The sequence below is a fragment of the Fukomys damarensis genome, unplaced genomic scaffold (assembly GCF_012274545.1).
Source record: "Fukomys damarensis isolate Sample0158 unplaced genomic scaffold, DMR_v1.0_HiC HiC_scaffold_17, whole genome shotgun sequence".
In the NCBI taxonomy this organism is placed as follows: domain Eukaryota; kingdom Metazoa; phylum Chordata; class Mammalia; order Rodentia; family Bathyergidae; genus Fukomys; species Fukomys damarensis.
In genome coordinates this window covers 2307648-2331951 of record NW_022900929.1, presented here as the reverse complement: position 1 = coordinate 2331951, position 24304 = coordinate 2307648, and the positions used below count along the sequence as shown (strand labels likewise).

Below are 24304 nucleotides of genomic sequence, written 5' to 3'. Positions count from 1 at the left end.
CCTGCAGTTATATTTCTCAGGGGTCTGTGTGTGGCTCTCACACTCTCTGTGGTAGTCTCTGGTAACTGTCTCTCACCCAGTCACCTTGGAGGGTAACCCTAGGGTCTTTGAAGATGCTGGCCAGGTCTGTACTTCTCTCCAAGTATGCTGGCTGTCTGGGCCTGCCTTCTCCCGGGGTATTGTCCTCACCTAGGATCAAATTGGTCATTAATCCATGTTGCCCCATGCCAAGGGGAAGCAAAATGTAGAGCTGGCTTGGAGTTGGCCAGTAGTTGTGCCACATGGGCAGTGGCTTGGTTGCTTATATCACAGGTATTTTGTGATTATGCATGGTTTTTTATGATGCCACCTTCTTGATCTTACCAGAAAATATCAGTGAAAGATTTGCAACTTTGACTAGATTTTTTTTTTTTTAAACCCTAGTATCAGCATCAAACTCAGGACCTTGACCTTGTGAGGCAGGTGTGGCACCACTGAGCTACATCCTCAGCCCTGTATTCTTTCTTTAGATTGTTCTCCAGTTTAGTTTTTGATTCAGACTTCAAGGCGTAGCAGTTGTTCAGTTATGTCCCTAGCAATAATCAAGTTTACAGATATATAGGAAATAACATATATTTACATATACATATATATATATAATGTCAGAGTTGATTTCAGAGAATGTAGAAAATGAAGAATATACATCTTATAATTAAAGTATATTATGTTCATCAGACTGTACATATAAATTCAGACTTGTTAACTTTGTGATTAATTGAACAGTATATCATTATCTAATGACTATTTGATCTGTTTTTCTTCTTTAAAGTCAGTTTTTCCTGTGTTAATATAGCAATATCAGCTCTGTTTTGGGAAAGATTTGTCTGGTATATCACTTTGTATACTTTTGCTTTCAATTGATGTAATTCTTTTGAATATGCCTCATGTAAAGAGCATTTAGTTGCATTTTTTGTTACTTGTCAAAGTTCAGGATTTTAAACTGGCCCTTTTTTCCATTTTAGTGCAAATGTATCACTTATTTATTACTGTGTAATAGTCTACTCCAAAGTAGTTGATGTAAAACAACAAGGGCATGTTGTCTCAAAGTGTGTAAGTTGGCTGGCAGTCTTCCTTGCTCTTGTTTGGGTTCACTTGTGTCACTGCATTTAGCTGGCAGGTCAGCTGGGGGCTGCGTTCATCCCAAATGATATTCCTCACATATCTTGGGTCTTACCTGAGGTGGCTGTAATATTCTGTGATTTTCCGCATAGTTCCTTTCCATGATAGGTTTTATTCTCAGGGCTTCTCCAGAGCCTATTGTTCTCAAGGTTCCAAGATAGTCAAAGTATAAGGCTTCATGGTTTGAACCCTGTCAAAGGGACTGCTAAACCAGTTCAAAATCAGTTGTGGGAGTAGACTGTCTTTCTTGATTTGATGAACTGCAAAATATGGATTTATTTTTCTGTCTATCATGGTAGAAATCAGTATGTTTAGAGTTTTCCCCCCATTTGGATATTTTGCATTTTTATTTCTTTTTTGGTTTCTTTTTCCATCTTATTTTATTGTTTATTGAGGTTTTGGAGATTGAACTTTGGGCTTCATGCATGGTAGGCAAGTGCTCTACCATTAACCTGTATCTGCAGCCCACTCATCTTTGTAGACCTAATTTTTTTTCATTCCAGTTTTTATTTCGCCTCCCAATTTTGGCATTTTTGAGCTACATTCCTTTCTTGCTTAGCCTAGAAATTTTAGCATGCTTTTTTTTAGTATGCATTTTTAACTTGCCAAGTCTAAAATTAATCATTTATACCCACTTCCTTAGAACTTCTGTGAACTTTAAAGCAGTTATTTCCTTTCCCATTTATATGCTGTTGTGGTCAATTACTTTAGTTCTATTTTTTAATTTATGATACATTATTATCTTACATAGTACTTTTTTTCTTTTTTCTTTTTTGCTAATGAAAATGTTTACTTATTGTTGCCTCTTGTGTCTTCTACCTCTAACCTTGAATCTTTTTTTCTTAATGGTCATTCCTTCATGATTTCCACTGTGGTAAATTCTTGTTGTTTTTTTGTTTTCTACATTTGTTATATTTTACCTAGTACACAGAAGACAGTACAAGAATGGCTGTTTCAGAATGGTAGAGACCAGAAAGTTGAGACTGAGGGAAAATGACAAGAGAGGAGGTGCAAAGGCGGGACCTTCTCACCCCAACTTCTCAGCCTTTCTTCATAAGCTTGTAAATGCTCTGATCCTGCCTGTTTCTGCTGCTCAGATAGTTGCCCTGACTAGCTGTAGTGCTCCACTGATGTGGCCTTCATATTGTTGCTAGCATGTGACTGGCCCAGTTACCTACTTGGATATGAATGTTTGAACTTGGCTTTATCACCTGCCCAAGATCAAGTAGCATTGAGTGGTGATGAGAGTCAGGAGCACAGCATCTGGTGGCCTACAGCCTGCCCTTTTGTTCTGTGTATCATCATATTATCCTAGCAGTCCCTTGGAACTCATGCTCATTAACAGTTTAAATTGCCAGTTTTTGGAGTGTCACAAGAAAAAGGTATTATTTCTCTGTGCAGAGTTCATTTTAGTGGATTAACAGGGACTAATGCCCAGGCCCATGCCTTGTCATTGTTCTTAGTCTTGTAGAATTGTCTCTGAACTGGCTAAAACTAAAAATTAAAAAAAGTTAGTGTTGATTAATTAGTATTGAACACTTGCAATAAAGATAAACATAAGGGTAGAAGACACCAACTTAAGTAAGGAATAAATAGCCAAAAATATGCAGTTGTAAGTTAATTTATCAAATTTTTGTCCATGGGTAATTTGTTAAATTATTACACTTGACTCATAGCCACTAAAATATAGTGAAGGAGCCTGACCGCATTTAGACCTTGTAATTTTATCTTTTCCCAGGAGAAGTTGTAGAACTGTAGGTTGTTTAGAGTTGTAAATTAACTTTATGGAAGATCTCGTGTGTGTGTGTGTGTGTGTGTGTGTGTGTGTGTGTGTCTGTGTAAGCGTGTCATTAGTTATTTATAGCAGTAAACCAGAAAATTGCAGCTTTTTGGTAAATTGGAGTCTGTTAGATAACTAGATTTTTTAAATTGGCCAGTATATTTTCTATACAATATATGTAGAAATATCCCATTTTTCATTTATTCTGGGATGCAAATTTTTCTACTATTTTAACACCTCCGAATTAAGAATACATCTTACAATAGATGGACTCTTAGATTTTATTAAATATGCTAAATAAAATGATTATGAATTTTTAGGTATTACTAGGAATATTACTATGATTGCATACTTTGTTAGTAGTTGCTTAGAGTTTGTAATATACATTTAAAAATTTATCACAATCTGCCATCAAATGATATACCATTTCACACACAGAAAAGAGTTTTAAAATAGCATGCTTTAATTTCTCCATCCCAGCCTTGTGCTTTTTTACTTTTAAATATAATCCCAGTATGATTTTTTTTTTTTTTTTTTTTTAGTAAAAATAGTAAATCTTTTAAAGAGATTTACATCATGAGGGAAGAATGTTTACTTACATAGGTAGCATTGATGGTACTTTTCATATTTTGTATGCCTTTTCATCTGGTACCTTTCCTGGCCTTGCCATAAGGACCTTAATTTTCTTGTAGAGTAGATTTGCCAATGATGAATTATTTCAAAGCATAAGTCTCCCTGATACCAAAAAAAGAAAACAAAAAAAGAGCATATGTCTGAAATGCTTTTGTTTCACTTTTACTTTTGAGAGATATTTTTGCAGGATATGGAATTTTATCCATTTTTTTATTATTTAAGGAAAAACGATAAATTCAATCTAACTTACTCCATCTTTGTTGGAAGCTGATGTCCCAATGTGTGCACTGTAAAGTTGTACAAACCCTAATATGTAGACTTCACCAACCCTGAGCCTCTGATTTTTGCAGACCTTCAATTTTGAAAGGTGGTGCCTTCTAACTGAGATGACCAAATAGCATTCTTAGATTTCTGCTTTTGAAGATAATGGATATCTAAACAAATATATCTCATTCAAATACGTATATACTTTCATATTTGATTTGATTTTATTTATTTTATTTTCTTTTTTTCAGCTTTAATTGAGTTTATTGGTACATTTTAGGGATACAGTACAGTTACATTCATTGTTGGGATCTTGTACCTCTAAATGACAAGTCTTGATTCTCATTTTTTCCCCTTACCTCTGCCCTCCCTTCACTCCCTCCTCCTCTCCCCATCTACAAACACTTTATTTTCATCTTTTCATTCTCTCACATTTTTTTCGTTTCCCTTTTTACTCTTCCCCTACCCATCCCACCTTCCCTACACCTTTAACTCCTTTCTTCCCATTCATATTTGATTTTAATGTATATGTTATAACCTGTATGGTATTTTATTTGAAGGAGATAAATGGTCAAATAGCATATAGGTCACTGAGTGATAAGATTTGCACCTTTAGGACAATAATTATCATTTTAGGAATAACAAATATATATCTGAAAGCACTAGAGAGATCTTACTTGCTTTTATCTCATTAAAGTATTATTTTATTTCATTCGTACACTTTTGGATCTGATGATCAACAATACCTGAATGAATGAATGAATGAATGAAGTAAAATTATTCTCAGTAAAATCTGAGGCAAACCTAAGTGTTATAGAACTGAATTAAAACCATTCTATAATTTCACAAAAAAAGAAAAAAGAAAAGAAAAGAAAGGTGGTGCTTGAGAAAGGCAAGGACTTGTATTAACTTATAAATTTGTCTCTGAAGTTTACTCTGGAACTGTACTGGTAGCACCATTTTACTAAAATAAAGGATTTCTTGCATTTTTTCCTTGTGAAAACATTTACTATCCAGAATCAGGGCAAAAATGTTGTCACAGTACCTGAGTTTTGTGATTAACATATATGTTTTTAGGGCTTGTTGCATTATTAGAAATAATGTAGTGAAGTATTGAGCTTTAAGGACCTTTTCTATTTATTTACTGATTGATTGATTGATTGAGACAGGCTCTCACTTTGAGCCCAGGCTAGAGTAGAACTCATAGCAATCCTCCTGCCTCAGCCTTCCAAGTGCTGGGATTACAAGTGTATGGTACACCATGCCTGGCTTCAAGGACCATTTCTTCTTCTTTTTTTTTTTTTTTCAAGGACCATTCTTAAGCCTGTCTCTGGAGTGCCCTGATTCTTTCTAGAACCTGATGATAGGCACGTTCAGCCTATTTCAGGGATTTTGCTGCCAGATGAGTAATTTCTATTTAATTTGACCTTTTTTTTTTTGTGAGAACAGGTTTAGTTGGTTAGTTGTACATGGTGGTTCATGCCTACAGTCCCAGATACAGTACTAGGGAGGCTGAGGAAGGAGGATCACTTGAGCCCAGGGGTACAATGTTAGCCTGGGCAACATAGTGAGACCCCATCTCACTCCCTCCAAAAATAGGCAAGCACAGGGCTGGGGATTAAGCTCAGTGGTTCCACTGCCTGCCTCGCAAGTGCCAAGTCCCAAGTTCGATCCGTGGTACACCTCCCCCTGCAAAAAAAAAGGCAGGCACAGTGGTGCACACCTATAATTCTAGCAGTGTTGGAGGCTGAGGCATGAGGATCGAAAGTTCCAACTCAGTCTGAGCAAGTTAGTGAGACCCTGTCTCAACATTAAAAAAATTTTTTTAGGGCCAGGGATTTAGCTCAGAGGTTCGGTGGCCTGCCTTGCAAGCGCAAGGACCTGAGTTCGATCCCCAGCACCAAAAAAAAAAAAAAATTTTTTTTAAAGAGCTAGGAATGTAACAGTAAAAAGGCCCTTGGTTCAGTCTCCAATGTTGCAGAAAGAACAACAAATCAGCCTTATTGAGGATGCAAGGAAAATTTTCATCATATATGCATGTATATGCATAACCATATTCATATATTAATGTTCCCAATTAAAAATTAAACTGCTAGGGCTGGGGAAATGCTCAGCGATGTTGCTGCCTGCCTTGCAAGCACAAGGACCTGAGTTGAATCCCTGGTACCAAAAAAAAAACCCTGGGAAAAAATTCCATCATGAAACCTTTGTTTCTTCTTATCCACCAGAGTCCAAGTGCCAGTAGGTGATTCATTAAGTGAATCCAAGTCTTATATTGCTCTTGTTGGGTACAGATTGCTGTGTTACTGGCAAAAGTCTGGAAAATTAAGGATACCTTCTCTGAACATTGCCTATCCTGATTTTAGTGTGACACTTGCATGTGTGAAATTCCCTTTGTGTCAGCAGATTTGTGGCTATTTGTGACAGATTTGTTGAATTAGTTTGGATGCAGAGAGAGATGCAGACAGAACTTCACTAAACAGCTGGCGTAGCAGCAGTGTTGTATTACATCTGCATTCTGGGTGTCCAAAGAAATAATAGAACAGAAAGATATTTAAATAACAAACTGCAGAGATTGGTCCAGAAATACTTTATTGATTTGGTTTTTGCCATCTTCTTCTTCCTTTCTCTCTCTTTTTATTTTTTTAGTTGTTGATGATTGAACCCAGTGCCTCAAGAATGCTAAGTAAGCCACACGCTCTACCACGAAGCTACATCCTCAGCCCTGACTGAGTCTTTTTAATGCATTAGGGAGTAGTATTCCATTATTCCAATTTAATGTTTTTACCAAAATACCCTAGAAGATATTACTGTGATGGCTATTGGCCATTTAACTCTGAACATTTTCTTGTTACTTTTTATCATGAAAAATTAAACTCAGAATATACAATGGACAGTAGATACACATCCATCATAGATTTACAATTTTTATCTTGCTCAATTTTTTTTTTTTTCTCAAGTACTTCAAAATACAGACCGTGTGAATCTCTAGAAAGCAAGGACTTTTTCCTAAATAACCACAACACTATTTTCCCACCTCATAAAATTTCTTCCTTTTAGACATGCAGATTCTGGTCCAATATAAATGATAATATAAATGGTCAGCACTTTGTTTAACTTGCTTTAAAAGAGTAGGGAGAGATAGGCATTACTGAAAGAGAAAAATTAAGAGATTCTATGAAAGCTTCTGATGGAAGGATCTTTAGAGTTAAATTATTGTGGTGTTTAGATTTGTCTTGAGCCTTTATTCTATGTTAGTGGCCAGTCCTTCATATTCTCAGGTAGGAGAGAGGCCATAGCTAGATTTTCCTTAAACAAACAAATATCGCAGGTATCTGTAGATGACCTAAGGAAAGCTCTGCCCTTTCAGACTCTTGTTTTGATATGTTTACATTGTTGAACTCAGCAGAAGAAAGTTTTTCATAAGGCTACTTTTTGGAGCCCAGTCAATGCTGTTGACATACTTAACTTGAATTTTCAGGTGCATTTATTCTCTAGGATAGTGTTAGTCAGCTTACTACTTTTAGAAATGCTTTTGTTTTTGTTCAAAAACATGCTGTCATTGTGGTAAGAGGAATAGCTTTGAAGTTTCAGGAACTGTTGTGTTTACTTTGTTACTGGATCTCTTTGGGCTTTTAACATTGGTTTTATCTGTCTTGAGATTCTTTTTCACTCCCTTGGTTTTGGAGTCATCATTTTCTCCTAGTTTTTACCTCATCTCTTGGCCTAGATGTCTGTGTATCTAGACATTTTCTCTACACCTTGTGATTAGTGTAAGCCAGGTTGGAACTCAGACTTGAGGGAGACTTTATAGGGCCTTCTGGAAAAGAAGTTGGAAGGAGCCCTGGCATACAGAGTGGCAGCCTCAGCTATTCCAGAAACCTCTAGCAAGAAGAATATCAGCTTTAGGATGAAGCTAGTACTTTGAAAGGCAGACAGACTGGGTCCCTGCTGATATTGTTGATCAACTAGACCTGCCCAAAGCGTGCAGCATGGCTTTGTGGATCTTGGTGTGTATCCTACTTGGATTTTCTTAAGCATCTTGGACATGTATTTTCAAGTCTTTCGTCAAATTTGGAACATTTCAGTAGTTATTTCTTCAAATAATTTCCCTGTAGGGAAAATCATTAGATCTCTCTTGACCTGTTTCTTCAGTTAAAAATAATGATTCTCTCCAAGTTATTTTGGGGGGGTTAATTGAGATAACCTATTAAAAGCATGTAGCCCAGTCTAATTCAGTACATGATAATTCCTCAGTTGTTACTCAGCATGGGAGACTGCTCTTTATATATTACCTCCCCCACTCTTTCTTTTTCTTTTCTCTTATTTTCCTACTCTTTCAACGGAGTCTTACTATGTATTCCAGGCCTTCCTTGAACTTTCTCAGTATTCCAAGCAGGCCTCAAACCTGTGATCCTCTTGCCTCAGCCTCTTGAGTGCTGGGATCACAAATGGATTGCTTAAGAAAATAGCTAGTTTGGAGTTTAACAAAGCTTAGATCTGGTACAAGAAGGAAGAAATTAGAAATTTGCTTCCCTTCCTGATCTGATGCTCTTCATTCCCACCTAGGAGGTATTATTCCCCCATTTGTATTTATCATTCCAATTGGACATATATACTTATACCTAAACAGTACTTGTCTCATTTACTTTTCCCACTCCTGGGACACAATACCTGACACCCACAACGTAAAGGAAAGGGGTTCATTTTGGCTCATGTTTTAGAAATTTCAGTCCTTGCAGGTCAGCTACCTCAAAGGCCGGGTGGCATGACAGAGCACATGGTATAGGAGGGCTGTTTATGCATGGCATGGCAGACAGCAAGCAGAGAGAGAGAGTGAAAGATGGAGCTGGAGAGGGAGATAAACTCTTCCAGGCCACGCCCTCACTGACCCTCCTCTTCTGACAAGACCCTACCTCCTAAGAGCAAGTCAGCCATAACCCTCACAATCTAGCCACCTTCCCAAAGCCCTACCTTATTGGTGAACAAGGCTCTTGGAGATCTGGATGTATATATAAACCATAACAAATATATTATCTTTGAGGGTTTTTTTTTTTTTTTTGTACCGGGAATCCAACTCTGGCCCTCGCGCTTGCGAGGCAGGTGGCAGAACCACTGAGCCAAATCCCTGTCCCTGTTTTTGAGATTTTTATAGAAGGTATTCATTTCCATTTATTTTGTTGAGATACCCATTTGTTGCTTGTTCTATGCATTTTTACTGCTTTTGGTATTCCACTGTATGCATATACATCAACACACTTTTATCCATCTACTCTGGATGGACATTTAGGTTTTTTAAAAAATCTATATGCTGTGCTTTTTGGTATATCTGTTATATTGCTGGAGAAGCTGGAGGATTTTTTCATGTGTGTGTGTGTTTATATATAGTAAAATTGCATGTGTACTCTTGGATATTAATAGAGTACCTAATTATTTTCTAGAGTAGCCATGTTAGGTTCTCCCAGTAAACGTTTTCCCTCCCCGCCTCACCTTTCTCTTTTTCTGGCCCAATCTAGTGAGATTATAGTTATTGGTTATATATGTATTAAATGTCACAGGTTCTGTAGGAATTATAGGGGGGATGGGTTTGAGGAGGAGGCCCAGCACTACCCTGCTTCTTGCAGCATTTCTTGTTCCCTGAGGTGTAGCCACTTCTGACCTTTCTTAGCTTTGGTGTGTCTTAGTATGTGTCTCGAATGTTGGAGGCTTACTCACATTTGAGGATGAAGGACTAGGCCTTTCTTAGCTTTGGTGTGTCTTAGTATGTGTCTCGAATGTTGGAGGCTTACTCACATTTGAGGATGAAGGACTAGGCCTTTCTTAGCTTTGGTGTGTCTTAGTATGTGTCTCGAATGTTGGAGGCTTACTCACATTTGAGGATGAAGGACTAGGGCATTTGGGAGCTCAGAGTTCAGCAGAAAGATAGGCTGGCTGTTTTCCTGCCAGGTATGGTTGTGGCCCCTTGTGTCAATATCTGTGGACCTGCAGCTGTTTGGATGGTGCAGAGAAGAGGTTTGACCTTCAGGGGGCAGTTTGGGAGGAGGAAGGTGAGTGGTCTGCCCTGTAGTCTAGGAGCCCTGTGGGGAAGCTGGGGAGGTGTCAGTATTTATCTTACCCACCAGTTTTGGTGGGGAGTCCATGCTCTCAACTGTGTTTGGTATGTGCTAGCCTCTGTTTCACTCCTAGAGGTAAACCAGTGGTCATGGTGAGGAGTGGGAAGGAAAAGGGGTCCAGAGCTTTTCATTCAGCCTTCCAGCTGGTCCTGCCTCCATCTTTAGCCTTATCAGATATTGCCAGATATTTCATCAAAGTTGCTATCGAACTGATTTTTTCTTTCAGTGCCTGAAGACCTCTCATTAGAAGAGAGAGAAGAACTTTTGGACATTCGGCGAAGAAAAAAGGAACTTATTGATGACATTGAGGTAAGAACAGAGCAAAACAAAACTCACACTTAGTTTTAGCTTTTGGGTGAAATACTGAATAACTTCAGGGAGATATGAAAAATGGGTGTTTAGTTTGTGTATGTAAGAACTACACAAAGAAGGCAAAGAGTTGTCTGAACTAGTGAGGCAAAGATTCTCCATGCTAGTTACTACAGGCTCAGATAGAAGTCAAGATGGTGGACCTGGAGCCTAGACTTGTGGGTCTAGAGTCACAGATAACAGGTTTAAACAATAGCAGCAGTCTACAACATATTGCCCTCCAAAATTCTATAGTTAAGCTGGTGTAGTAGCAAACTTGTGTAATAATGATAGCACTCTGGGAGGCTAATGCAGGAGGATCTCAAGTTCAAGCACAGCCTAGGCAATTTAGTGACTTAGTGAGACCTTGTCTGAAATTTTAAAAAATTACAAAGGGCTGGGCCAGGGATTTAGCTCAGTGGTTCCATTGCCTCACAAGTGCAAGGCCCCGAGTTTGATCCTTGGAACCACCCCCCAAAGTATAAAGGGCTGAGGATGTAGCTCAGTATAAATGCCCTGGGTTCACTTCCTGCTACCACCAGAAAAATAATTTTTTTTTCGTAAGACCTTTTTTGTATATAATAATCCAAGTACCTAGAAAATTACTTATTACATTTTTGGCACTCAGATATCATTTATTTTTTTGTTTTGGTTTCTTTGATACCGGGGATCAAACTCAGGTCTTTGCACTTGCAAGGCAGGCGCTGGAACCACTGAGCTAAATCCCTGGCCCACTCAGATGTCATCTGAATGAATAGAAGGCATGTATTGGGTTCCAGCTATGTACCAAGTGCCTGGTAGGTGGTAGGAGTGGAATGATAAAGATGAATATAACACAGCTGAATAAACATTATCATTTCCACATTTGTGTACTTTAACCAGAGGACAGGGTGGGAGGGGTGGCCCACAGGAGACACAAATGAATAAAGCCATAATTTCAGAGTTGGGGTATCTGTGATTGTTACAAAAACTATTCAGTAAGCCTTGGCTTCCTTGGAAAGGCTCTTTGAGAAGCTTCATAGACATTGTCATTGCCAAAATAAATGTGGCCTCACAGGCCACTTGTTGTAGGACCAGACCTTGTCCCAGACAGTAACTCCTTTCTAGGAACTCATTTTTTAAGTCTGAGTTTCTTGGCACACAAAAATAGGGTTTTAAATAAAAATTTCTTTGTATTTGAAAGGTAATTCATGGACATTTTTATTCTAAGATTGCCTTTCATTTTTGGAAACATCCTGTAACCCAGAATAAGTTCTTTGGATGACAAATAAGAATATATTTTATTTGGACACTAGTAATCACACTGCTGATTAATGTGGAATCTTAGTTTAGCTCTGACTGTATTATTCTGTCAATGAGAACACTAAGGCCCAGAGAGCCTAGGAGGCTGCCAAAGATCTCAGCCAGTAGAGGACACACCAGGGAAAGGGTGAGCCTGTCCCCACTGTTGCTGGCATCTCTGAGGACTATGGATCCAAGTCTAGTTTTACTCCCAACCCCTGTCTTACAAAGTGACAGAAATCACCCTGAGATTGCTAGCTCAATGCCACCAAAATCTGTCTGAGTTTCAGCTTCCCCTGGTCTCCCAAGAACAGGCAGTGCTGGAGGGAAAGGCAGGTGGCCTGTGCTTGGTAGTGGGAAATGAATGCAGTGAAGTGGTTTTATCTTTTTATACCTCTAATACTCTCCTGTGTCCCTTCTCAATTTTATACATGAATGCTCTAGGATTTGCCTAGTGGGCCCCTCTTCTTGGGTATTTGATGGGAGGAGGACAAATTGTTTTTTTTTCCCCCTAAGTTGTGCTGCTTCTGACTTTGAGGCTCTAGCTGTGTCTAAAGTTGTTGGGTTTCCAAATGATCAAGGAAGCTTGTGCCTGGAAGGCTGAAACTTGTCTGAGTCTAGGCAGAAGTTTAAGACATCCAAATTTCTTCTTTTTGATAGAGGCTGAAATATGAAATTGCAGAAGTGATGACAGAGATTGATAACCTAACTTCAGTGGAGGAGAGGTAAAGTGTTTATGGCTGTACCTTTAAGTTAGTTAATCGCTGCTTTCTATATCTGTCCTCTACTTGAATTTATCAACTGGTGACCATAACAGAGTAAGAGGGCTGACAGGGGAAGAAGAGGCCTTTGGAGCTGTTCATTCTTTCCTACCCCTGCCTCCCTTCTGTTCTCTGTGGAGACAGAGGCTGCTTCTCCGGAGGTTACTTCTTATCCGCTACTTTCTGTAAGTCCCCTTCTAACATTGTAGATTTGGGAATAAGGATAGGCACTCAGAATTAACTACCCACAAATAACCTTTCTGTGTCATAAGGAATTATCCTCTTTTATTTTTTAAAAAAAGTCACTGTTTTTCATCAGCAGCTTTTTCAGAGGTGTATCTCAAGTTATCACATGTGAAAAAAGAGCCAAAGCAGTTGCATACCTTCTTCCACTGTGGAGGGTGGCAGCTCCTCAGAGTTCACCAGTGCTTTTTGCTTTGTTGAGTGTTGTTAGAGGAAAAATATGCTAAAGGACTGTGCCTTGCTGTGCTTTGCTGAGCTGTGTGAGACTCTGCTCTCTGTGAATATCTGCTAATGATTTTTTCATTATTTCAAATGAACAGCAAAACTACTCAGAGGAACAAGCAAATAGCCATGGGAAGAAAGAAATTCAACATGGACCCCAAAAAGGTAAGCACATACGTCCAATTTTCTGACTTGTGCTGCATCCAACTGATTGATCTGTTTTAATTGCTGCCTCCTTTTGGACAAAGGTGGTCACAACCTAAAAAGATGGAGTTGACATTATTTTACAAAAAAAAAGAAAGTAGGGTCTGCTTAATGAGTGAGGTGAAGTAGAAATATCTTGTAGAGCTGGTTTCTGGCCTACAGGCCTTTCTTATAGTGTATGCTTCAGAATATGGACATGGGCCCACAGGAGCAGCTAGGACCACTTGTTGAGTCCTTGCTGTGGAGCCCCATCTTTGAGATTTATCTTCTAAATCTACCTGTGTGAGCCAATATAGGGCTTCACATGATTAGTTGGGGCCAGTGCATATTAGTTGGGAGAAGAGTTTGGGCATAGAGTTCATAGATTTCATCATGTGAGTGGGCTAAATGGTCCACATAAGAAGACTATTTCTTCCTTTTGTCCTAAAAAGGGTCTGAATGAAAGAACAAGGAATCCTTCCAGATTTCAGCCACCCCTTTGTTCTTTCCTCAAGATAGATTTTCTAGGAACGCACCTCAAAACAACAAAACCTGCTTGTTTTTGAGATTGAACTAAAAGAATTTGGCAGAATCTATAAAAGCTTTTTGGTTTTGAGAGAAAAGAGTAGACCTACCTGAGTCAGCCCCAGTACCTTGAGATCAAGGAGAGGAAAGGGGATGGGAAGTTGTTCTGACTACAGAGCTGGCTTATTCATTGCTAGTGATCTCTGACTGGCGCTCATTTCTGACATTTCTCTTGTCTGACACTGAGCATCAGTACTAATTGTTAAAGTATTTGTTTATTCAATAAATGTTTATTGATTACAGAAATTACACTGCACAAGGCGTAAGATTTGTAAATTCACATTTGTAAGTGTAAGTACAGTCGCAAACAATGTTTAAAAATATATGTATCAAGGCAGGTGAGGTGCTGTATACCTGTTGTCTGTTGTTTTGCAGGCTGAGGCAAGAGGATTGCTTGAAACCCAGGGGTTTGAGACCAGCCTGGGTAACATAGTGAGACCTGCCTCATTGCTCCTTATTTATTCCTCATTTGTCGTTTGCAGAATTGGATTTTCTTAGAGCACAGCACATCTATAGCTCGGGTAGAGTTTTTTTAAACTGGTATTTTACCCACTGTGAAAATTCCTGTTGCTTCTTAATTTAGCTCCAAAATGGCATGAAGTTGTCAGTGGGAATGGTTTTGTGGATTTGGTAATGATTTGGTATTTGAGGATAGTATCAGGTTTTTGTTTTTCCTCCCTTAGGAGTCAATTTAACTTAGTAAACTCATCAGCAGATTTTATAAGCATTGGATGTAATAGAGGATGCTTTATAAAATTGAATGTTTTTAGAACTGAATAGAACACCAGTAAGCCCATGGATAAATTCAGATCTCACGAAACACATAGTACAGTAAACACTGATTTTTTTAAAGTGATACTATCATTGTGCATCAGGAATCAGTACATCAGTGAGCAAACTCACTTTGTGCTTACATTGTCCTTGCTGTCGGTTCTTGCTTGTCACCTTACTTTATATATAATATGGGTCAAAAGTACAATAAGGACTAACATTCAGAATTTCCTGTTTGTCAGGAAGCACAGGAGGGAAGCACTTCAATTAATATATTTAGTCCTTACAGCAACGTATAGGGAAGTTCCTTTTTAATTCCTGTCTCACAGTTGGGCAAAATGAGGCACAGAACACCTAAGGAGCACCCGCCGTTCTGAGTAAGGAACATGACTGACCTCAAGACCTAGGCCTGCAACTATGGTTCCATGCTGAGCTGGCTGACGGCCCTGGGCTTGGTTCATAAGAAGCTGAATCCTGGGCCGGGGATTTAGCTCAGCGGTTCAGTGGCCTGCCTTGCAAGCACAAGGACCCGAGTTCAATTCCTGGTACCAGAAAAAAAAAAAAAGAAGCTGAATCCTGACTATCTGGTCATCCCCGTGGCTTCTGCTTGCCATGTCCAAAGACGTGGAGGTTTAATCAGGCTGTGGTGAATGTCTTAGCAGGCTTTGTCTTATGTCCCATTTCACCCAAGATATATTTTTCAAATTCTTTAATTAGTACATGTTTGCAATACTTAATAAATACATTCCTTGTGTGGAGTTGGTGCATGTTCATAACACATACTAATTCTTTTTTTTAAATCTCCTGTCACTCCTTTTCTTCCTTCTTCCATCTCTAAGAAAGATTTATCTCACTACTTCCTATTATCTTTGTGTCTAATTAATTTAAGATTATGGTCTCAGGGTGTATCTATTTTCCTACAAATGACTCAAGTTTATCTTTATGGCAGAGTTGTACTCCAGTGTTTGTAAATGCCACATTTTCTTTACCCATTCATCTGCTGATGGACATATAGGCTACTTCCATCTGATTCTTCTCAGTGGCTTATCTGTAATTATGCTGTCCAATAAAAGTAGAAGGTACTTTTAGTCTACCTTTGGCCTTTTGCTGGAAAAATTATCAGAATTATTTGATTTATAGTCTTGGTTATAGCACTTGTCTTAGTCAGCTGGGCTACCATGACAAAATACTGTTGACTGGGGGCTTAAACAACAAACATTTATTTTCTTATAGATCTGGGTGCTGCATGTCTGACCCTGGGATGCCAGTATAGCGAGGTTCTGGTGAGAGCCCCCTTTCCATATGCAGATAGCTGCCTTCTTGCTAAATCCTCACATGGCCAGGGAGGGGAGCAAGTTCACTCCAGGATCTCTCTTCTTAAAATGATATAAATCAGAACCAGGGTTTCTGCTCAAATGACTTCACCTAACCCTAGTTTCTCCCAGCAGCCCTGTATCTATGTATATACTGTCACTTTGTGACTTTGGGCTTAATATATAAATTTTGAGGGGGACACAAATAATTTAGTCTGTAGCCATACCAAATAATCTCATTCTTCAGATACAATTCAAAATTAAATCTACTGAATGTCTTTATTAAGCCTTGTAATATTGTGAAACATGAAGGTATCATTAAAGTAAATTCTTTCAAGCTAACAGGGAGGTGATAACATTTTAAACAAGAGCTTTGGTTTGTTCAGGTACCTTAGGTTTATAAATAGAAGGAAGGTTTGGTTAGATTAAGGAGGCTAAAAATACTCTACTACCCTTTACTTGCATTCCTAGTGTCCTAAAATGCCTTTGAAAGAAAAATACTTAAATTTATAACAAGGAGTTTAGTGGAGTAGAAATTGAGGACTCTGTCTGCAAGGATGAGCTCAAGTGAGGAAGGAATGGTGCCCAGATCACATATAGAAGGAGCTGCTAAGGGAAGGGGGAGCAGCCTTGGGGTTCAGCAAGCTCAGAGAAAGATGTGGGGAATGGGAAGCAGTTGAGACATTGACAGCAGGACTCTTCATTCTATGCTGACTTGTAGCAGGCAGTGTTGTGGATCCCAGGTGAGGGAATCAAGAGAAAACACTTAGTCCATTGAGACAGGAAGCATCTGGGTGGTTAACAGCACAGAGAAGGAGAAATATCCACTCCCAGAGGTCAGCATTGGGCATGGCTCCCACCATCTAAATGCTGCTCCAACAAGTCATGCGAGGTGGCTGCAGTAAAAACCAAGAGCAGACAACCAGGAGTTGCCAGTGACTGATTTACAGAGGTAAACTCTCTGCCAAGTGCCACCAAACACTTGAGGAAACCACCACCTGACTAAGACAGGAAACTGGTCAAACAGAAGACCTGAAATAGGAAACAGGCCTGATAGAAATAATGGAAGTAAGCTTTAAAAGTCATATATTTGTATGTATTATAAATATCATCCAAGGTATTGATAGGATGGTTCTTATCCATGATACCAAAGTTTGGCATTACAAGAATGTTGGAAATAAATAGGGGTGTCACATGAACTTTGGGCTGTGCAGCAGAGAAGGTGCTGCTTAAATGTGGATTTGAAGTCTATAGGAATTTTCTCCACTGTTTTGCACAGAGTTACAAGACATGGAAGATGGGTCCAGCAAAACAGATTTCATCAAATCGAAATCTCAAAGGAGACAATTTAAAATGGAACACAGGAAATATTTAAAGGAAACTGTAGACTATTTTAGAACAAGACTAAGATAAAATCAGATTCACAGGCCTCACCAATTGCTAAGCAGTATAAATTTTTAAAAGACCTATGTACAGATGTATTGAATAAAATATCACAAAACTTGTGGATAAAGGGAAAATCATTGAATTTTCCAGGAAGAAAAGACTAGGCCACCTAAGAAGAAATGAATTCATTATCAGGAAACAAAGAGAGCAGGGAAACAGTTCCAGAGTTTGAGAAAAACTGACTTAAAACTGAGAATTCTGTCTATCCAAACTGTCACTCAGAAGTAGGACAAGTAAAGACATTTTCAGAAGCTGTGCGTGGTGGCGCATGCCTGTAATTCCAGTACTCGGGAGGCTGAGGCAGGAGGATCGCTGTGAATTTAAGACCAGCCTGGGCTACATAGTGAATTCCAAGTCAGATTCAACTACATAGTGATACGCTGTCTCAAAAAAAAGCTATTTTCAGACATGCAGTGACTTAGTCACCCACCAAGACTTTCCCCAAGTCTAGTAATTCAGAAGTTGGAGGATTACGTCTACAAACAAACACATGAACAAACAAGAATCCACAGGATGAAAAAGACATGCAATATTTATAGTTAAGCCAGGTGTGGTGGCTCAGGCCTGTAATCCCAGCTTGGGGAGGCTGAAGTAGGAGGGAAGTCTGAGTCCTGCCTGTACAACTGGGCGAGACCATCTCAAAATTATTATCATTATAATAATTATTATATTTTTTAAAAAGAAAAGCAGGGTATATAATTCAGTTGATAGAGCATCTCTGGTTTTAATCCCGTAATAGTGGCAGGGGCACATGGGGAGGGGCAGTGGTGGTTACAGTTAAGTCTAAATAAGAGAATGAGAAGGAAAATAAAGGCTAAAATAAAAAGGAAAGTGTAAAAGTTTGATATGGTTGGGCTGGAGATTTAGCTCAGTGGTGCTGCCGCCTTCCTCGCAAGCACAAGTACCCAGGTTCAATCTCTGATACAAAAAAAAGTTTGCTAAGGTTTTCTAGATGTTGATAGGTCAGTGTAAATTTAGATGTTAAAATTTTAAGAGCCACTACAGATAAGGAATTAAATAGAATTTATAAGTTATTAGGAAATCTGAAGAAAGAAAATTTGATCAATTTAACAAAAACCTGCAAGAGCACGTGAAGTAGAAAGCACAAAATAAGAGGCCAGGAGTAAGTCCTCACAAATCAATGATCATAAATCTGACCAGGTCAAATTAATTTCTTGAAGAGGTTGAGGCAGGAGAACAAAGAGTTCAAGGCCAGCCTGGGCTAGCTACATAAGGAGACCCTGTTTCAAACAAAACAAAACACCTTGATTATTGGATTTGAAAAGATTCCAGCTTCTTCTGAGAGAGACTTCTAGGGCAAGTAACAGGAAAGTTAGAAATACAGAACCAGATACTAAGTTTAGTGGGTTGAATGGTGGCCACTGTTTTCTACTGTTTGATTTTTCTAAACAACATCTTAAAATACTAAAAATTTTTAATGAAACATTTGCTTTATTTTATGAGTAACTACCTACCCAATATATCAGTGTCCTGGGGCTGCCATAGCAAATTAACCATAAATTGGATGCCTTAAAACACAAAAATTTATTCTCCTGCAATTTGGGCGGCCCAAATCCAAGAGCAAGGTGTTGTCCTTTAACCTCTGAGGGAGAATCCCTTCCAGGCCTGTCCTGGCATTTGGTGGTACTCCTTGGCTTGTGGGCATATTACTCCAGTCTTTGCCTTCATTTTCACATGACTGTCTCTGATCTGAGGACACTTGTCACCACACTCAGAGCAGCCTGCTCTTGTGTCCTCCCTTCCTTTTCTAGAGTCTTTCCCTCCAAGATGCAGTCCTTTTGTATTCATAACTGCCCTCTTTGTCTCAGGCTTTTGACTGCATTTTATCTTAGGATCTCTGATCTGAATTTGAACAGTGGCTCCCTGTTTTCCATGTCTGTAGCCTCCATCTTTTGCAGAGGAAACCTTGCCTCCCAGGAACCTCTTCTGTCTCCATTTTGCAACCTGTAAGCACAGAAATTACCTTGTTCTGAACCCATTTGATTTTCTCAAATCCTTGTAAGTCGTTTCACAGCACTTTCCAAAATTCACCCTAGTTTCAGGGGTGTACTGACTTGGAAGGACAGGTCGTACATATTTTAGAACAGTCTCTTCCTCAGGCCCATTCACTTTTCAGAGGTTTGGCTAACAGTGGCACAAGTTTTGGCTTCTCAGGATCTAGCCCCCAACCTTGTGGCCACAGATTATAGGACAGCTAGGTAGGAGGGGCGGAAAGAGCAGGGTAGAAAGGATGCAAGAACCTCTTAAAGCTGTGGCCCCTCCAAAGGAAACCTGGACAGCAGTGTTGGCCCTTGAGTGGCTGATCTCTTTAACAAGGCCAGCTTCCCAGCCTTCAGTGCCACAGTCATAGCCCAGGTGATCACCAGTGACCAGGCCAGGGACCAGCCCCAGGCCTAGCCTCTACTCATGGGGATCCCTTTGTCCTTGGTTTCTTTAGACACCCCTCTCTTGCTCCTGGCAATTTTCAGGGCAGCAAAACTTACCATTTTCTATTTATTGTCTGTTGAATCCTTACCATTTTAAACAACCATTCATGTTAGTTCAGTAACCCGTTTATTTGTCTTTTAAGCTATTAAGTTTCTGGGAAACATGTATGTATTTTTCTTTGATGGATAGAATGTAGTGTAGTATTGAGAAAATTAGATCGTGCATTTCCATGAGTGTGTCTGATGTTTTTGCTGTGTCCAAACCAGTAAGATCATCACACTGTTTCTGTCCTTGAAAACTGTGTTTGAGTGGCCTTCCTGACTGGCACTTCCTGTTCTATGCTCTTCTTCAGGGAATTCAGTTTCTAATAGAAAATGACCTGCTACAGAGTTCCCCAGAAGACGTTGCCCAGTTCCTCTATAAAGGAGAAGGCCTAAATAAGACTGTCATTGGGGACTACCTGGGTGAGAGGTAAGTTGAAGGAGGATGAGCCCCAGTGGGGTCCCCCCTCTCACCCCCCAGTCTGCAGCCTGAGCAGACCCACCCTCCCCTTCAGGGGTGCTCACAGCTATTTATCTGTGGGATACAGGGGCACATATCCTCCAGGAGTTTGGGAGCTGGTGTAGTCATTCCTCTTCTGTGCAGTGTGAGGGATGTTAAGGCATCTGGGGTCAAGTAGGATCTGTGCTCCTTTGGTGCCATTCATGTAGGAACCCAAGACAGAACCAACAGTGCCACTGTCTCTTTCTCTTGTTCTTGGAAAGCCTCTTCTTCATCTTGGAAAATCTGGCCCAGAAATACAACACATTTCTCAGTGTTTTTTTTCCCCCTGTCATTTTGGGTGAGAATAAAGGCAGGAAGCTATTAATATTTTGAATAAAAAGCAGCGGTTCAAATTTACTATTTGTGTTATGTTTTGTTTTCTTTTAGACAAGATCTTACCGTGTAGTTCACTCTGGCCTTGAACTCACTTTGAGCCTAGGCTGGCCTCAGACTGTGTTGATCCTCCTGCCTCAGCTGTGTCCCAGTGCTGGGATTACAGGTGTGTGCCACCACACCCAGCTCAGATTTACTTTCTAACCTCCAGTAGCAGAGGTTAGGCAAGACTAGTAAGGCAGCACATATAAAGTGTACCAGGATAGACTTATCAAGGACTTCAGAGAATGTTATTGAGCCAAGCCCAGTTAGGGTGGCTGTTTCTAGATTTTTAAAAAAATGCTTGGTCAGGCGTGGTGGAACACACCTGTAATCTCAGCACTCTGGGAGACTGAGGCAGGAGAATTTAGAGTTTAAGCCCAGCCTCTGAGCAATTACTGACTTAGTGAGATTTTGTCTCAAAATTTTAAAAAGGTGCTGGAGCTGGATATGGTGGCACATGCATGTGATCCGAGTACTGGGGAGGCTGAGGCAGGAGGATCCATGAGTTTGAGGCCAGCCTGGGGTACATAGTGAGTTCAAGGCCAAGCTGAAATACATAGTGAGACCCTGTCTCAAAAAACAATGCAAAAGGAAAGGTGTTGGAGATATATCTTTGTGCTAAGGCCCTGGCTTTAATCCCAGGTACATCAGTCAATCAGTGCATACTTGATTGAAAGTGGAACGTTACTCAGGTCATTCTTTGAGGTGAACACTACCTGATACTTGAACCAGAGACATCACAAGAAAAGGAAACTATATACCATTATCACTTAGGTATATAAAAAGAAAAATTTTCAACAAATTTTTAGAAAATGAAATGTAGCAATATATAAAAAGGATTATGCACCAACTTATGCCAGCATTATAGGGTTAGTTTAACACATAAAAGTCAATTAAGATAACATCATATCAATAGAATAAATAATAAAACCTATATGATTATCCCAATAAGTGCAGGATGAGCATTGGCAAAAGTTAGAACTGCTGGTCGTGTCTATAAGTCCAGTGCTCTGGAAGGCTGAGAGTCACAAGTTTTAGCCAGCCTGGGCAGCTTAGTGACTTGCTGAGACCCTGTCCCCAAAAAATAAAAAGGGCTGGAGATGTAGTGTAATGTGAAGGCCCTATGTTCAATCCCCAGTATGTATGTACATATGTACAACACTGTTTTTGATAAAAACACTCAAATACACAAAAAAACTAGGACTAGAAGATAACTTCTTCAACGGGAGGGAGGGCACCTAAGTCACATCCTACTAATGGTGAAAGAAAAAATACTTTTCGCCTAAGATCAAGAGAAAGTCTAGAATATTTACTCTCTCTACTGTTATTCAAAATGGCACTGGCACTTTTAGCTGGGGAAGTTAGGCAAGAAAATAAAATTACAGCTAGAAGGGAAAAGAATAAATAAAATTATCTCTGTTTGCAGATGACATAATCAATATATAGATAGAAAATCCTGAGGAATCACTGATAAAATAATAAACAAATTCAGTAAGATTGTAAGATACAAGATCCCAGAACTCATTTGTATTTTTATACAGTATGGATGAACAAACTGAAAGGATATTAGGGTAAAGACTCTGTTACAGTAGCATTAAAAAGGATAAAATAAGAATAATTTTATCAAAAGAAATGCAAAATTTTTACTCTGAAGACTATAATGTTGAAAAAATTGAAAGATCCAGAGAAACAGACATGTTCATTGCCCAGAAAACAATATTGCTGAGATGATAGTCCTCTTTATATTGAGCTGTTTTTTTAAAGATGTGTCTCACTTTGTAGTTCATGCTGTCCTTGAACACACTGTGTGGCCCAAGCTGTGTGCCACTGTGTGACAATATTCCTGCTTCAGCCTCCTGAGTGCTGATATTACACACATGTGCCACCATGTTTGCCTGAGCTATATATTTAATGCATCCCCTATCAAAATCCCAACTGACTGACTTTTTTGCAGAAGTTTGCAGGTTCATCCTAAAATTCATGTGGTACTTCAAGGGACCCAGAATAGCCAGTCTTGAAAAAGATCAAAGTTGGAGAACTCACACTTCCTCTTTACAAAATAAACTACAGCTCCACTAATCAAGATGGTATGGTAGTAATGTAAGGATAGTCATATGGAACATCTTAGAATAGAATGGAAAATCCAGAAATAAACTCTCATATATAATGTCTAATGATTTTTAAACAAATGTTCCATGACAATTCAGTGGAGAAAAAAAGAGTAGTCTTTTCAACAAATGGTACTCAGACATATACAAAAATTAAAAGGGATTGAAGTCCTAAATATAAGAAGTAAAATATAAAATACTTAGAAGAAAACATAGGGGTAAATCTTTGTGATCTTGATTTATGTCAGAGTTTCTTAGATCCAACACCATAAGCACAACAAAAACAAAAAATAGGTAAACTAGACATCATCAAAGTTAAATATTTTGTACTTCAGATGATATCAGCAAGAAAGTGAAATGACAACCCCTTAAACAGGAGAAAGCATTTGCAAATCTTATATAAATCGGATAAGGACTTATGTAGGATATATGAAGAAGTTTACCAGTTGATCATCCAAAATTCTAAATGCTTTGAAATATGAAATGTTTGTAGTACTAATGTTAAACTCAAATTCTAGATTTTGGATTTCTAGCATCTTGGATTTCAAGATTAGGGATGCTCAACCTGTATTGCAATCCTCAAGGAATGAATGTGATAGAGAAGAAGTTGAGACAAAGACTAGACCCTGAAAACTCCAGCCCAGAGCGGGCGATGGGAAGGAGTGGCAGGGCTGACCTTCATTCACTGCCTGCTGGGGGTGCTCCACACTGGTCCCAGCCAGACAACTTGTGAGCCAGGAGGGGCTTGCCTCCCCCAGGTGCATTGTGTGTAGCTGAGCCCTTTACAGAGCTCCCAATAAATGGTCTGTGAGCTTAGCCAGGGAGTGAATACTGGTTTGAGTGTCAGTCCTTGTTTGCCTGCCTGAGGAAGACTGGCTACAGTCTGTGCTTGGCCAGAGATTGGTGTTGGGCTTCAGAGTGGTGGCCTGCATGAATTCCAAGTAGACTTGTGTTGCTCCAGGCCTGTGGTGGGGCAGATAGACCCCAGCATTCTGCTGGGGGAGCTCCTCGGTGCACAGCATGACGAGGATGTACAATAGCATCTTTGAGTTAAAATTTAGTGAAGCAAGACGTTACGTCATTTTTTTGTAGTTATATAAATTTTACACATTTTACTGTATTTTTATGTTTATTTTTAAAAGGTAATATATTGTGCTCCCCGCCCCCCGCGAGGATCAAACTCAAGAACTTGTGCTTGTGAGGCAGGCACGTTGACACTGAGCTAAATCCCTGGCCCTTCCAAACTTTTTGAGCCAGCATAAACCTTATAATTTGTGGACTTGAGGGCCAGAGATCTAACTCAGTGGTTTCACTGCTTGCCTCGCAAGCACAAGGTCCCGAGTTCAATTCCTAGTACCAAGAAAACAATATATATGTATTTTTTGAACTTGAAATGGGCTTGGGGTCATTTTGAAGGCCACAGGACACAGATTAAGCATTGGGCAGGCCTCCCAGCTTGGTGCCCCGGTGCTCAGGTGGTGGTTGTTATGTGGGACTTTATAATGGTCTCCTTTTTTACCTGATTGTGAGGTATATCCCTAATATCCTATTCATTCTCTTTTGCATTAAGCCTGAAAATAAAGTGAAGAAAATCTTAATTTATAGTTGCACAAAATTAAAACTGCAAAAACATGCTATAGGACTTGGTTTTTTGTTTCTTTGTTTTTTGCCATGATCAGAATTGAACCCAAGGCCTTTGCACTGAGCTACATTCCCGGCCTTTTTCCTT

General features: G+C 39.4%; 1 protein-coding gene across 3 annotated transcripts in view; it reads left to right on the top strand.

Annotated features, from left to right (window-relative positions):
* Cyth3 (cytohesin 3) overlaps window positions 1-24304 on the top strand; it is a 96261-nt gene that overhangs the window by 53649 nt on the left and 18308 nt on the right. For all 3 annotated transcript variants that reach the window (XM_010642763.3, XM_033764790.1, XM_019210470.2), the window contains 4 exons: window positions 10175-10257; window positions 12238-12302; window positions 12902-12968; window positions 19902-20020. In XM_010642763.3, the coding sequence (XP_010641065.1) occupies window positions 12265-12302; window positions 12902-12968; window positions 19902-20020 (224 nt within the window). In that variant the 5' untranslated portion in view covers window positions 10175-10257; window positions 12238-12264. Of the gene's footprint in view, window positions 1-10174; window positions 10258-12237; window positions 12303-12901; window positions 12969-19901; window positions 20021-24304 lie in introns of those variants that run through there.